Consider the following 13621-nt stretch of genomic DNA (forward strand, 5'->3'; position numbering starts at 1 on the left):
AACTCCAAGGGTCCCCACTGCCATTGTCCCAACCTTTTCTCTCCTCCCTTTTCCCAGAGGGACTTTTCATAGTGGATAAGGGGAGGAAAAGGGTGCGTCGTCACAGTGGGCGGCTGGTGAGAATGTAGCTTGCTTTTCCGCAACCTGCCCCACTTTAAAAGCTGTCCCCTCCCATTCCCCTGAACCCCCATTTTCTTCTGGAAGGCTGACTCAGCACACAGCACCTGTCTGTCTGTCTGTCCCCACAGAGCTGTGCTCTTTGCCTGTATGCTGATGCGCAAGACGATGGCGTCCCGAGTCAGAGTCACCATCCTTTTTGCGACAGAGACGGGAAAATCAGAGGCGCTGGCCTGGGACCTGGGGGCCTTGTTCAGCTGTGCCTTTAACCCCAAGGTATCGGCTCCACGGGATGGCTGTTGCTGTCTCTGCTGGTGTGCAGAGGAGTCTAGGAAAGGTTAAAACGGTTTTCCCCTCCTGGATGTCTCAGAGCTTTGGATGTGCTCTTGTGCATCATAAATCTGCAAGAGGATAGACTTGTGCGCAGGGATTCCCAGACTTACACAGTGGATGAGTTTTTCGTGGTGTTCTGGAGAACGCAGTTTGAGAAACACTTTCATGGTGAATCCAGGCCTTGATATACATCAGCTGCTCTAGCTGAACTTCATTCAGGCTCACCGAACACCTGCTCTGCAGGAGGCAGTGCTGCATGTGAAAGGGGCAAGGGACGACTAAGCTCAGACAAATTAAAAATGCCCCACAGGGTCTGTCTAAGCCATATCCCCTGCTTCAGCACCTTTGGATAAAATCCAATTATTAGGGAATGACTGCCACATGCTGGGCCAGCCCCCGGCTCGGAGGATCTGAAGTGACCCAGTGCCAGGCCTTGCCCTCGGGAGCTCTGCAGCATACACCTCACTCTCCCCTCCCAGCGCCCTGTGAAGCAGGCTTCAGTGTCATTGTTAACCACAGAGGAAGAGCCTGAGCATAAAACAGGCTGATGGGTTTTCCAGGGTCGCCCGGTTTCTGGGGGACAGATGTGACCCTGAGTTCAGGGCACAGGCCAGTGTGATGCCGTGATGGGATGAGCTCTGATCTGTACCGCGTGGAGGCCAAGGCTGACTGATGACCAGGTCAGCCAGGTCACGGAAAACACTCTTGAGTCCTCACCTGCCGGCTCCCAGGAGTCTGGAACTGCCAGGAGACTGGTGGCAGGACCCCCATCCTTGGCTGGGTGGGCCTGGGTAGAACAGCAAGGCGAGGGCCCATTTCCCTGGCCATTCCCTCCAGGGACGGCTGTGACCTGCTCATTCCAATTTCGTAGAAATATGTCCACACACACAGAATTGCAAATAGCAGTGGGTGTGGTGGGAGACATTTGGACATGGGATAGGCAGTATTTTGGAGGCAGAGCCTCAGGGCTTGTTGACAGGTTAGCTGCAGGGCGTGAGCGGGTAAGGAGAATTGAGGATGATGTATTCAAATCGGTTCATTCACCTCTGCTGTGCCAGGCCTGTGCTGGGCACTGGAGAGACAGATGAGCACAAGAGCCCTGGCCTGGGGGAGGTGAGGGAGGAAGCCCAGAGTGTCTGGGCAGGGTAGGAAGGGCCCTACTGGGAGCTGAGGGCTGATGCCCACCTGGGTGCCATCCAGGTTCTCTGCATGGACAAGTACAGGCTGAGCTGCCTGGAGGAGGAGCGGCTGCTGCTGGTGGTGACCAGCACGTTCGGGAACGGAGATTGCCCCAGCAACGGAGAGGTGGGTGACCTGAGGTCTGGGTGGCCTGAGGTCTAGACGGCCTAGGGGACGGTAGGATGCAGGAGGACCTGGGAAAGGGTCTGGGGATGCAGCATGTTCTATGGAGGGTGTCTGGGAGTCAGTGCTCAGGCCACTCTGGGTCACTCAGCTCATTTGCCAGCCTCTGTTGTAACTGGTACCTTATGGGAGTGCCACCTCTCCTATGACATAGTTAATATCTTTATGTGAATGGCCTACCTGTTTATATTTAAAAATTCACATTTAAAGGAAACTTCTATCACTCTCACAAATGGAAAGCCAGCAAAATGTAAATTCATTGAAAACAAAATTAAGTTGACGAATTTTAGCTAGATACGATTCCCTAACCAAGGCGTGCTCTAGCTTTGTTTTTTAAAGAGTAACAGGCAATGAGAAAGGTATTAAGGTTTCATTAGCACCCATTTGAGACTGTCTCTCCAGGGCTCAGAAGAATGAAAATGTAATTGAATGGGAATAACTAAAAAATAAATGATGAAAAGGGAGTAAATTCTTGCCGCAGGATTTGATGGTAGTTCTGCTGGTCACCTCTCTTCTGGAATGACCTTGGGTTCTGGAAAAGCCAGGCTTCTTTTAGGGACTAAAGGGCCAACTGCTGTTGCTTCTACCAGGTTCCAAACAAGACAGAATCACGGCCCATCGGGAGGGCCTCTGGAGACCCCTGCTATAAAGCAGGGCCCCTCTGCCAGGGCTGGATGGGTGGGCCAGGCTGTTCTGGGTTCCCCTGTAAGGGGCAGGGCCCTCACGAGTGGCTACAGTTTAGCTGGGGTGAGAGACAAGCTAAATGTGTCAGCTGACAACCAGGTCCTTGGCCAGGTGGCCCCACACATAAACCAACTTCCACTGTGGGCCGGGAGCCATCTCTTGCCAGCTATGGCCATTTTTTCAGAAGAAGAAAAAAGCAGTGTTTTTTTACTTTTCATCCTGGCTGAGAACTCTGTCTTTCCCTCTCTTTCTAGAAACTAAAGAAATCCCTCTTCACACTGAAAGAGCTCACCAACAAATTCAGGTAAGGCTTTTCCCCTCCCTCTACTCCTTCTAGCCCTGCCCCGTGGACCCAAAGTCTGGGTTCAGGAGATGGAACTGGATGTGCGGGGAGTGGGGGGTCCTCTCAGAGCTGACCAGGCACAGAGAGACCCTGGGTCAGAGGTTCATCCTCAGAGTGTGTCAAGGATCAAGCCACAGAAGCCAAGTCCCTCTCACAGGTCTGCAGGCCAAGCATGGGGTGGTCATGGGAGTTGGTGACAAGGCTTGGGGGTCCGGAGGACCAGAAGGGGGACCAGCTCCATGTTCCATGCTCCGTGCTCCAGCTGGAGGGGGACAGTCCAGGGCTGACCCTCCAGGCTGTTGGTGCTGGGTGCTGGGGGCCAGGAACTGCTCTCATGGGACGTGAGTCTCTGTGTGTGTCCTCGAGCAGGTACGCGGTGTTTGGCCTCGGCTCCAGCATGTACCCTCAGTTCTGCGCGTTTGCTCATGACATTGACCAGAAGCTGTCCCACCTGGGGGCCTCTCAGCTCACCCCAACGGGAGAAGGGGATGAGCTCAGTGGGCAGGAGGATGCCTTCCGCAGCTGGGCAGTGCAAACCTTCAAGGTCAGTTTCCAGCCAGACCTGCCCCACAGCAGGGACATGACAGGGTGCATTCATGCCTAGGACATCTGTGCTGGGCGTCCTGGGTGGCATGACCTCTGCACCTGGTCCTTGTAGATGCAGTCCAAGGCATGGGTCAGGGCCACAGGCCTGAGGGCTCAGGTCACTGCTACCCTCCCTCAGCCCTGCAGAAGAGCTCCACACTGTGCACATAACTCTGGGGGAGAAGGTGGCACAGATACCCCTGCCCTTAGGGAGCTTCAAGTTTAAGGTCTTCTCCCGCTGGCTGTCTAGGTCACCTCTTAACTTCTGTGTCTGTTTCAGTCTCGCAGCCAGAGAGAGCTTGGGGACAGATCCACTGTGGATCCACTCAGTAGCTCCATAGCTCTTTATTGCCTCTGTTGGCCCCAGTGACGTAGGGAACTCATCACTCCTGCAGAGTGTCACTCAGGTGGTACTTAGGAGCATCAGCTCACGTTGGGGAAGGCTTGGTTGCAAAGCCCGGGCCTCCCCCATGTGGCTCCACAGCAGGAACATGGGAACAATCAGACCTCTCCCGGGGTGGGCTTGAGGATACAAGCTCATGCCAATATTGACAGTCGTAATGGCCAGGCACAGTGGCGTACTCCTGTAATCCCAGTACTTTGGGAGGCTGGTGTGGGCAGATTGCTTGAGCCCAGGAGCTTGAAACTAGCCTGGGCAGCATGTGAAACCCATCCCTACTGAAGATACAGAAAACGGACTGGGCTTGATGGTGCACACCTGCAGTCTCTGCTACTCGGGAGGTTGAGGCAGGAGGATTGCTTGAGCCCAGGGAGGTTGAGGCTTCAGTGAGCTATGATGGCACCACTGTACTCCAGCCTGGGTGACCATAGTGAGACCCTGTCTGAAAACAAAACAAAACAAACAGTATTTATAATCGTAGCAACAGCTACCATGTGCCAAGCCCAGGTACCTCTTTGAGTCCTTGCTGTCACTGTATCAGGTAAGTGTGCTTAGAAGTTACACAAAGCACACAGCTCAGTGTTTGGCCCGTGGTAAGGGCCTAGAAAGTGGTAGCACCAGGGGTGGGGATGCTGCTGCTGCTGACCATGAACCCCAGCCGGCTCCACCTTCTTCCAGGCGGCCTGCGAGACATTTGATGTCCGAGGCAAACAGCACATTCGGATCCCCAAGCTCTACACCTCCAATGTGACCTGGGACCCGCACCACTACAGGCTTGTGCAGGACTCACAGTCTTTGGACCTCAGCAAAGGTACCTGCTTCTCTGCAGCACATGGGGCTTGTTTGGGTTGGGGTCTGAGCCCTGAGCCTATGGTCAAGGAGAACCCAGGTCTTTCTGAACAGAGACAGCTGGCCTGAGGGCCTCCCTCTCACTCATGCAAGAGCCTGTTAGGGCACAAGACTCAAGATGCTGATGGAGGCTGTGTTAAGAGGGAGCCCCAGGAGGGTGGTGGAGAGAGAAGGGAGCAACATCTGCCAGGGACCTACTATGTGTGGGGCACTGTGCGGGTTTTCTGGCCCACATGGACTACGTGAGCCTGGACACTCCTCCTGGGAGAAAGACACAGATGGAGAAATTGCAGTTCAGGGAGGTGAAGCAAGTTGCTGGCCTGTGACCACGTTGGGATCTGAGCCCCAGCCTTCCAGCTGCAAAGGCAGCCAAGTGTCAAGAAGAAGGTGTCACAGAGGCAATTCCAGGCTGCAGTGGTGAACTCTCCACTCTGGCCCCCGGGTGCTGTGCCCTGTGCCCTAACTGAGACAGTCCTGCAGGTTTCTACATGTTTAAGATACCCCCAACATCCTCGATGTTCTCCTGTGGATCCCAAGTGATGGAGACATCCTGGGACTTTCCATCTTTATGTACCTAAATTGAATTTCCCAACATCTAGAAGCAATACCTAGAAGCTGCCCTGTATCAGACCAAGGACTTTTTTTTTTTAAGACACAATCTTGGTCTGTTGCCCAGGCTGGAGTGCAGTGGTATAATTCTGGCTCACTGCAACCTCCGCCTCCTGGCTTCAAGTGATTCTCATGCCTCAGCCTCCCTGGTAGCTGGGATTACAGGCACCTACCACCATGTTTAGCTAATATTTGTATTTTTAGTAGAGATGGGGTTTCACCATGTTGGCTAGGCTGGTCTCGACTTCCTGACCTCCAGTAATCCACCCACCTCAGCCTCCCAAAGTGCTGGGATTACAGATGTGAGCTGCTGCACCCAGCCTGACCAAGGATCTTTATTTGTGATTCAGAAACAGTGGAATGAAAGGAAAGGAAAGAAAATCCCAATGGCCCCCTCAGCAGGATGCCCCTAGTGTCCAGGTGTCACTGACTTGGACATGTGGAGGTTTCCCCCACCCACGCTCAAGAGCCACTTGTCCATTTCACTATCTCTCTGCCCTCCACAGCCCTCAGCAACATGCACTCCAAGAATGTGTTCACCATGAGGCTGAAATCTCGGCAGAATCTACAGAGTCAGAAATCCAGGTAAGGGAAAGTGCAGAGCTTCTCGGGTGATGCTCTGTCGATTTTATTTCAATGAATGAAAGACCAGAAGTCAGTCTTTAAAGGGAGAGGAGAGGAGCATCTGCCGGCAGGAGTGGCCGTGCCGCCGGCAGGACCGGCTCACCTTGTAACCTGCGGCCACCCGTGCTTTTACAGCTAGTCTCAGGTTAACCACAGGCCGCTTCTCCAGCTTGGAAGCTAAGTGTCTGCTCACTTCCTCTCCTTCCTCATTGAACTCTTTCACCATAAGGAGGGTGCAAGAGAGACTTAAACCACTGGACTCATTCTTAAGAACTTTCAGGAAAAGTTTTGACAGGGAAGGAAATTTCCCAGCTCTGGGAAATGAGCCTTGTGGAGTCTCTGCAGGGTTCATTGATCTGTGCCGTCATTAGGGAAACATTTTGGTTCTAATAAGAACAGGGTTTGTTCTGGAGACAAGGAAAGGTTTCTTCTGATGTCCATGTATCTCCAAGGGGGATGCTTTCTCCTGGCAGAGGCTGTAGCCAATCGCTTGGGGGGCTTAGAGGGCTTCTGGGAAGGGGTGGGGCCCCCATTCCTCAGTGGGAAGCTCCCAGGGCCCTCTCGAGCACCCCTGCCTGTGGGGATGCCACATCCCAAGCTCAGGGTGGCAGCCCAGGCTTGTGGAACTGGGCGGGAAAATGAAAGGAGGGCACATTTCCTGGGGAAGCTGGCCCACCCATCAGGGAGCCCCGGAGGAAATCCTGCAACGTCACCTGAGCCTTCTTTTTCCTTCCCCAGCCGTGCCACCATCCTAGTGAAACTCTCCTGTGAGGATGGCCAAAGTCTGAACTACCTGCCAGGGGAGCACCTCGGGGTTTGCCCAGGCAACCAGCCAGCCCTGGTTCAAGGCATCCTGGAGCGAGTGGTGGACGGCCCTGAGCCCCACCAGACAGTGCGCCTGGAGGCCCTGGATGAGAGTGGTGAGCCCCGGCCTGGGAAGCCAGTGCTGCCTGCCATCCTCTGGCCACCCTGCCTGGCTGAGGGTTTGGGCCTGGACATGCTTGCGACCGCCATCCTGTCCTTCCTGCTAGAGGGTGGGCTGCCAAAGCTTATGTGAAAGCAGCTGTGTACAGTCCCAGCCCGTAGGCATGGCTCCCTGGCCTCACTTTCCCCGGTGATAATGACACTGACAGTGTATCCCCCTAAGTACAGTGGCCAAAGTCAGAAAAGGGGATCAGCTGGGCGTGATGGCTCATGCCTGTAATCTCAGCACTTTGGAGGCTGAGGAGAGTGGATCACTTGAGGTTAGGAGTTCAAGACAAGACTGGCCAACATGGGGAAACTCCATCTCTACTAAAAATGCAAAAATAATTAGCCAGGTATTGTGGTGCACACACCTGTAATCCCAGCCACTCAGGAGGCTGAGGCACAAGAGTCACTTGAAGCCAGGAGGCAGAGGTTGCAGTGAGCTGAGATCATACCACTACACTCCAGCCTGGGCATCAGAGACTCCATTTCAAAAACAAAACAAAACAGTGGAATGAGAGAGGCAGAGCCCAGCAGTGTCCCCCACCATTCCAGAGAAGGTGAGAGACCCTGAAACACAGGGCTGAGGGGACAGACGTCCTTGTGACTATAGGGTGATGGGTGTGGCTCATCAGGCCTCTGGTCCAGAGAAGATAATGTCATGCTCATATTTAACCTACTATTTAGAAAGCATCTGTGTACCAGGCACAGCACCAACTATCATGTGCACAATTTCATTTGGCACTCATGCCAACCCAGTGAGATCGGTTTTGGAATTAGATCTGTTTCACAGGGAGGGAACCCAAGGCCCAGAGGCTTCAGTCACTTGGGAAGTGGTGGCCAGGGTTTGAACTCGTGTCTGCTGGCCTCAGGGTCTGTGCTGTGACTGCTCTGCATACTGCCCCACAGGGATTCATCTGCTCACCTAGCACCTCTTGGTACAGCACCCAGGGGACTGCAGTCAGGTGCTTTTCTCTGAGTGAATAACTCGCCTGTGAGGTGTACATTAGCCTTTGGTGGATTTAGTCATTGTGAGTCTATAGATCACTGGTGGGTGTCTTGCTAAAGTTCAGGTCTGGGCCAGAGAAGGACATGGTCAGTTCATCAGGACCATGCAACTTAGTGCCCCTTGCACCACCTCCTTCCTGCCTTTTGCTCTCGGAGCCAGGACTTTAGAGCCTCCTTTCCCCTGCAGCTGGAGAATAGAGGGTGTCTGCCCTGGGGGCCTCATTACCTTCAGAAAAGCCCAAACGGGGCCTGTTTTCCATCCTGACACCTTCCTTCTCCATCCAGGCAGCTACTGGGTCAGAGACAAGAGGCTGCCCCCCTGCTCACTCAGCCAGGCCCTCACCTACTTCCTGGACATCACCACCCCCCCAACCCAGCTGCTGCTCCAAAAGCTGGCCCAGGTGGCCACAGAAACAGCTGAGAGACAGAGGCTGGAGGCCCTGTGCCAGGTGAAGACCAGGGCTGATGGGCAGTGGGATTCTGTGGGGGGGCGGCGCGGCGGTCCCAACATGTGGGGAGCTGGAACCCAGAGTTGGTCTTTAACTCTTTAACTTCCAAGAGGGATCCACACCAGGTTCCCAAAGTGAGACTTATCAAAGGCTGGTGGGAATCATCGGGCATCATCCGCTGTCCCATGTCTAGGATGCAGTTGTGTTGAGTGAGCTGAGTTTTTCCAAGTGTCTGCAGGATGCAACCAAAGTGTGCTCCTCGGACGTCAGCTAGAAAGGGAGCCATCCTTAGCTCTTTGCTTTCCCCAAACCGGAGTAAACTTGTCACTTCAGATGTATTGGGGGATGGATGGTGTGGATTAATGGGATAAATGAGCATGATGAACAGAGTGACAGATGGATAGTAAATTGAATACATTAATGAGAGAATGCATTAACTCACCTGCAACTCTCTGGTTCCAAATCTGTGCAAAAGGCACTGGTTGTCATAATTATCGTCAACATTATAGCAAATTATCTTGATTCCAGCTACCTCCGCCACCATCATTTTGTGACTGCAGTGTACTAACTTGGTACATGTGTTCTCATTTAATTCCCATAACATCCCACAAGGTAGGCAATACCATCCTTGCTTCACAAAGGTTAAGTGATTGGGACGAAATTCCAAAGCTAGTGAGGGCATTCAGCCAAGATTTGAACCCAGGTCTGATTGGTTCCAAACCTTGCCCCAAATAAATTACAACAAAGATTTGACCCCTGCCCATGAGTTGCTGACAGTGGAGGTCACACAAGTTAGATAACTGTACTGGCCTGAGTTCCTCCAGGACAGGAACTATTTCTTCTCAAGCTCAGTAGTCTCAGCACCCTGGACAGTGCCTGGCACATGGACTTGCTTGTTGAGTGAGTGAGTGAATGAATCAATACTGGGTTGTGACAGCCTTTCCCCCAAAGTGGGGCACGTGCCCTGAGTTGCTCACATCGCCTTTGGCTTTCAGCCCTCAGAGTACAGCAAGTGGAAGTTCACCAACAGCCCCACATTCCTGGAGGTGCTGGAGGAGTTCCCATCCTTGCGGGTGTCTGCTGGCTTCCTGCTCTCCCAGCTCCCCATTCTGAAGCCCCGGTTCTACTCTGTCAGCTCCTCCTGGGATCACACACCCACCGAGATCCACCTGACTGTGGCCGTGGTCACATACCACACCCAAGGTGAGCCTGGGGCAGAGGAGGAACAGCTCCACCCCGCCCCTTATTGGGCATCTGTTCATCAACTCAGCTTCAGCTTCCTCATCAAGTTGAGGAGGGAGGGAACACCCACTGCCCAGAGTTGTTAAGAGTAATAGGAGGTGTGTGGGAGAGATCTCCATGAACCAGGCACTAAACCAAGCCTTCTCTATGTCTACGACCAGTTACCATGTGGTGTGGGTACTGTGTGCATTTTACAGGTGGCACAGAAAGTCACACCATTAGCAAGTGGAGAGCTGAGGTTTGGGCCCAGATAGTCTAATTGCTGAGTCCAAGTCCTTTACCACTCCGCTGTCCCACTACCCTTGGGACACTTTAATGAGATCAGATGTGAAAAGCACCAACACTAGGTGGGAGGCCAGTGGTTCTTAGTCTTCCTGATCGCGCAGGGGAGATTCTGCATTGACTGTTCGTTCACTCACTGAGCTCATTCAGTGATGGTTTATTTCACACCCCGGTGCTTGGCACTGGGGTGGGTGTGGAAATACATGCTCCTCAGGGAGCATCTAGAGGCAGCAGTGGAGAGATGGGCCTAGGAATAATCAGATGATTCTCATTGTGCAGAAGCCAAGAAGGAAAGGTCAGAGTCACTGAGGGCTGAGAAGGAGGGGTGACACTGCCATAGAGGGGGAGGCCGACATCTCGTCCAGGTGGCCTTGGCTCCACACTGGCCTCTGCCCCCTGCCCCGCCCCGCCCCACCCCGCCCTGCCCTCTGTAACTGAGCATTGCCTGGATTGGCAAAGCTGGGAGCTGCCCACACTTCTGAGCCCTCTGTCCTCTAGGAAGGACAAACCCAGTTTCTAAAAACTGGACTGAGATTCTATTTGCCCTGCTAGAGAACACCTACCCAGACCAGGAGAGGAGAGGCAGGCATGTCCTGTGAAAGCAAGATTCCATCCCGAGGATCGAATTTGGATAGGGGTTGGATGGAGGCCTCCTTCAAATGCTGGGCGTTGTAAAGGGAACGCAACCCACAGAAACCTCCTGGCTTTCTACGAGCTCAGGAGGGGCCACTGAGGAGGAGAGTGAGGGGTCAGAGCAGGCTGAAATGCACAGAGCTCATCCACTACCCAGGTTTGCTCCCAGCAAGGGTCACACTCATGAGCACACACAGCAGTAGCCACCCTGAGGGTCACTTCAAGCTGCTGTCAGTGGAGCTGGGAATGCTCCTGGAGAAACTCTTTGGAAGGAGCACTGGAGTAGGAGTCAGGGAACCTGAGCTGCCCACCTGGTTCCACCACTCCCTGAGTGACTTTGTCCAAGTCACTTCTCCTCTCCCGGACTCAGTTTCTGCATTGGCAGAAGGGGCAACTTGCAGCCTAAGTCCCTTTCAACCTTCTTCAGCTCTGGGCTCACAGAGGGTGGATCTCAGAACCAGGAGGATAAGGAGAGTGCCTGAGTGGGGCTGTCCAGGGAGGCTGTGGTGTGGGCGGAGCAGCTGGTACAGTTTGCTCATGGGGAGTGGGGCACGTTGGTCACTTTGTGTTATCATTGCAGATGGCCAGGGTCCCCTGCACCACGGCGTCTGCAGCACATGGCTCAACAGCCTGAAGCCCCAAGACCCAGTGCCCTGCTTTGTGCGAAGGTAAGCACCCCTTCCACTCTGTACCCTGTGGGACCGCCAACCCCTGGGAGTTCCGGGAGGAAAGGGAGGGATCTGGGGTTTAGGTGCCGCTCGGGGCCCCTTGGCCCATGAAGAAAACACTGGGGTCATAGTGGTGTTGCTGTCTCTAGCAGGGACAGCAATGACAGCGGTGCTGGTGGGGCCCAGAGTCCAGTGAGCTTGGCCCTTTTTCAGAAGGACCTGGGGGAGCTGCTGGTACCAGGACAGAAACGCAGCGGCCTGCAGGGTGTGGGAAATCAAATTGGAGCAGCTTGTCCTCCACACCCCTCACTACCGCCCCCTGCAGGCCCCGCTCCCCAGCCATCCTGTGTGCGCATGGGGCTGGGGTGTCTGAGCACTGGCCCCTCTCCTGTCCTCTTCAGTGCCAGCGGCTTCCAGCTCCCTGAGGACCCCTCCCATCCTTGCATCCTGGTCGGGCCTGGCACAGGCATTGCCCCGTTCCGCAGTTTCTGGCAGCAGCGGCTCCACGACTCCCAGCACAAGGGTAGGCTGGAGGCTTCCCAGGTGGGAGGGCATCAGGGGCAGCGCCTGCCTAGGAGCAGAACCGCAGCCCCGCAAATGGCTCTTGGCCCTCTCTCGAGGAAGGCATCCCAAGCTTGCCTCCCTGCGCAGCCTCTGTGGGTGAGAATGGCCGCCTTCCCGTCTCCCTCATCGGAGCGGGAGCTCCCTCTCCCGGGAGTGGGGGGTAATGGGAAAGTCCCTGCTTTTGATGGGTTGAGGGTGTGTGACTATGGATGAGTGGTCTAAATGCCCTAGGCCTCGGTTTCCTCATCTGTAGAGTGGGGATAGTGCTATTGAATAGGATGCTTGTGGGAGTGAAGTCAAATTCCAGTTGGGCTTGGAGCCGTCACGCCCTCTGGTGGCAGATATGATAACAACAGCCCGGGACTCTTGCAGGAGTGCAGGGAGGGCGCATGACCCTGGTGTTCGGATGCCGCCGCCCAGATGAGGACCACATCTACCTGGAGGAAATGCTGGAGATGGCCCAGAAGGGAGTGCTGCACGCGGTGCACACAGCCTATTCCCGCCTGCCGGGCAAGCCCAAGGTAAACGCAGCCTTAAAGCAGGTGAAGCATGACACACACAGGCTACAGTGTGAGCCCTGGGTCCCCGCAGGCCACTGGCCTCCCTGAGTCTTCAGCTCCTGAGCTCTGAAATTCGGGTAATTCACAACCATCAGAGTGATGCTGTGAAGAGCGTTACGCCCTCTCTTCCAGTAGAAGCGACAGGCTGGAGAGGTTCAAGATTAACGTAGGTCACACATGGATTAACCCTAGAGCCCCCGTGGGACACGCGACTGCCAGGGGAGAGGTGGTCCAGGCTGGCCACGCTCAAGCCCAGCAAGGCTGGAGGGCATCCAATGCTTCCAAATGGCCCTCAGACGGGCTCTGCAGCCCCCAGGAGTCTGGGGTGTCAGAATAGACTCTCAGCCCTCACACATTCATCCTATCAGGGCACCTCTCGGGCCCAGTGCTCTGTGCCCAGTGCTGGAACCACTGGGCATCCTGTGTGGAGCAGGAGCAGAGAGTCCCCGACTGACTCCTGAACCTTCTAACTGGGGAGCCCAGGATCCGGCCCCTACAGGGACCTGATGGCAGTCTGCATTGAGGGGTTCCCTTTTCTGGGGTGTAGGCAGAGCCCTGGGTGGGGGGACTGGCATCATTGATGCCTCTTTGAAGCATGGCAAATTCAGAGACCCTCTGAGAGCCCCATTGGGCTGTCAGCCCCTCGAGGGCAAGACTGTGCCTGACATTCATCTCTCTAATCCCAGCCCAGCCCTCAGGGCGCCCATTTGCCTCCTCATCCTGAGCCTGGACTCATGCAAGGTCCTGGCTGGGAGGGGACTCATTCCACAGCCCTTAGTGTCCTCTCGCTGCCTCCCTGAGGCCAGCAGGGCTGCCTGCAAGCCTGGCCCCAGTGGCCAGGGACTGAACCCACCATTTCCTCTGGTTTCAGGTCTATGTTCAGGACATCCTGCGGCAGCAGCTGGCCAGCGAGGTGCTCCGTGTGCTCCATGAGGAGCCAGGGCACCTCTATGTTTGTGGGGATGTGCGCATGGCCCGGGACGTGGCCCACACCCTGAAGCAGCTGGTGGCTGCCAAGCTGGACTTGAATGAGGAGCAGGTTGAGGACTATTTCTTTCAGCTCAAGGTATCATAGTGGGCATGTGGGCTGAGGGTACTGGCCAAGGGCACAGGCCATTGGAGCCAGGACCAGGGGTGGCAAGTGGACCCAGGGGAGTCAGACCCAGAAATAAGTTCTGGACCCCAAGAGAATCCCAGCAGCAGCTGAGATCTGAGCTGGGTGGGCTGTCAGAAGCCCAGCTGCACATCTGGTCTGGTTGCCAGCCAGCTTTGAGAAGTCGGGTGAATGTGTTCCATTTCTCCATCTGTGGAATGGGGGCAGGAGAGTCTGTTTGGCCTCTCCT

At 54.9% G+C, this 13621-nt stretch overlaps 1 protein-coding gene across 2 annotated transcripts in view; it reads left to right on the forward strand.

The window, feature by feature from the left end:
• NOS2 (nitric oxide synthase 2) overlaps positions 1-13621 on the forward strand; it is a 44706-nt gene that overhangs the window by 29119 nt on the left and 1966 nt on the right. For both annotated transcript variants that reach the window (XM_078373998.1, XM_054256185.2), the window contains 13 exons: positions 249-393; positions 1651-1755; positions 2751-2800; positions 3209-3383; positions 4503-4635; positions 5789-5867; positions 6645-6826; positions 8166-8329; positions 9325-9532; positions 11067-11154; positions 11556-11677; positions 12091-12239; positions 13150-13344. In XM_078373998.1, the coding sequence (XP_078230124.1) occupies positions 249-393; positions 1651-1755; positions 2751-2800; positions 3209-3383; positions 4503-4635; positions 5789-5867; positions 6645-6826; positions 8166-8329; positions 9325-9532; positions 11067-11154; positions 11556-11677; positions 12091-12239; positions 13150-13344 (1795 nt within the window). The remainder of the gene's footprint in view (positions 1-248; positions 394-1650; positions 1756-2750; positions 2801-3208; positions 3384-4502; positions 4636-5788; positions 5868-6644; positions 6827-8165; positions 8330-9324; positions 9533-11066; positions 11155-11555; positions 11678-12090; positions 12240-13149; positions 13345-13621) is intronic.

The sequence above is a fragment of the Callithrix jacchus genome, chromosome 5 (genome assembly GCF_049354715.1).
Source record: "Callithrix jacchus isolate 240 chromosome 5, calJac240_pri, whole genome shotgun sequence".
In the NCBI taxonomy this organism is placed as follows: Eukaryota; Metazoa; Chordata; class Mammalia; order Primates; family Cebidae; genus Callithrix; species Callithrix jacchus.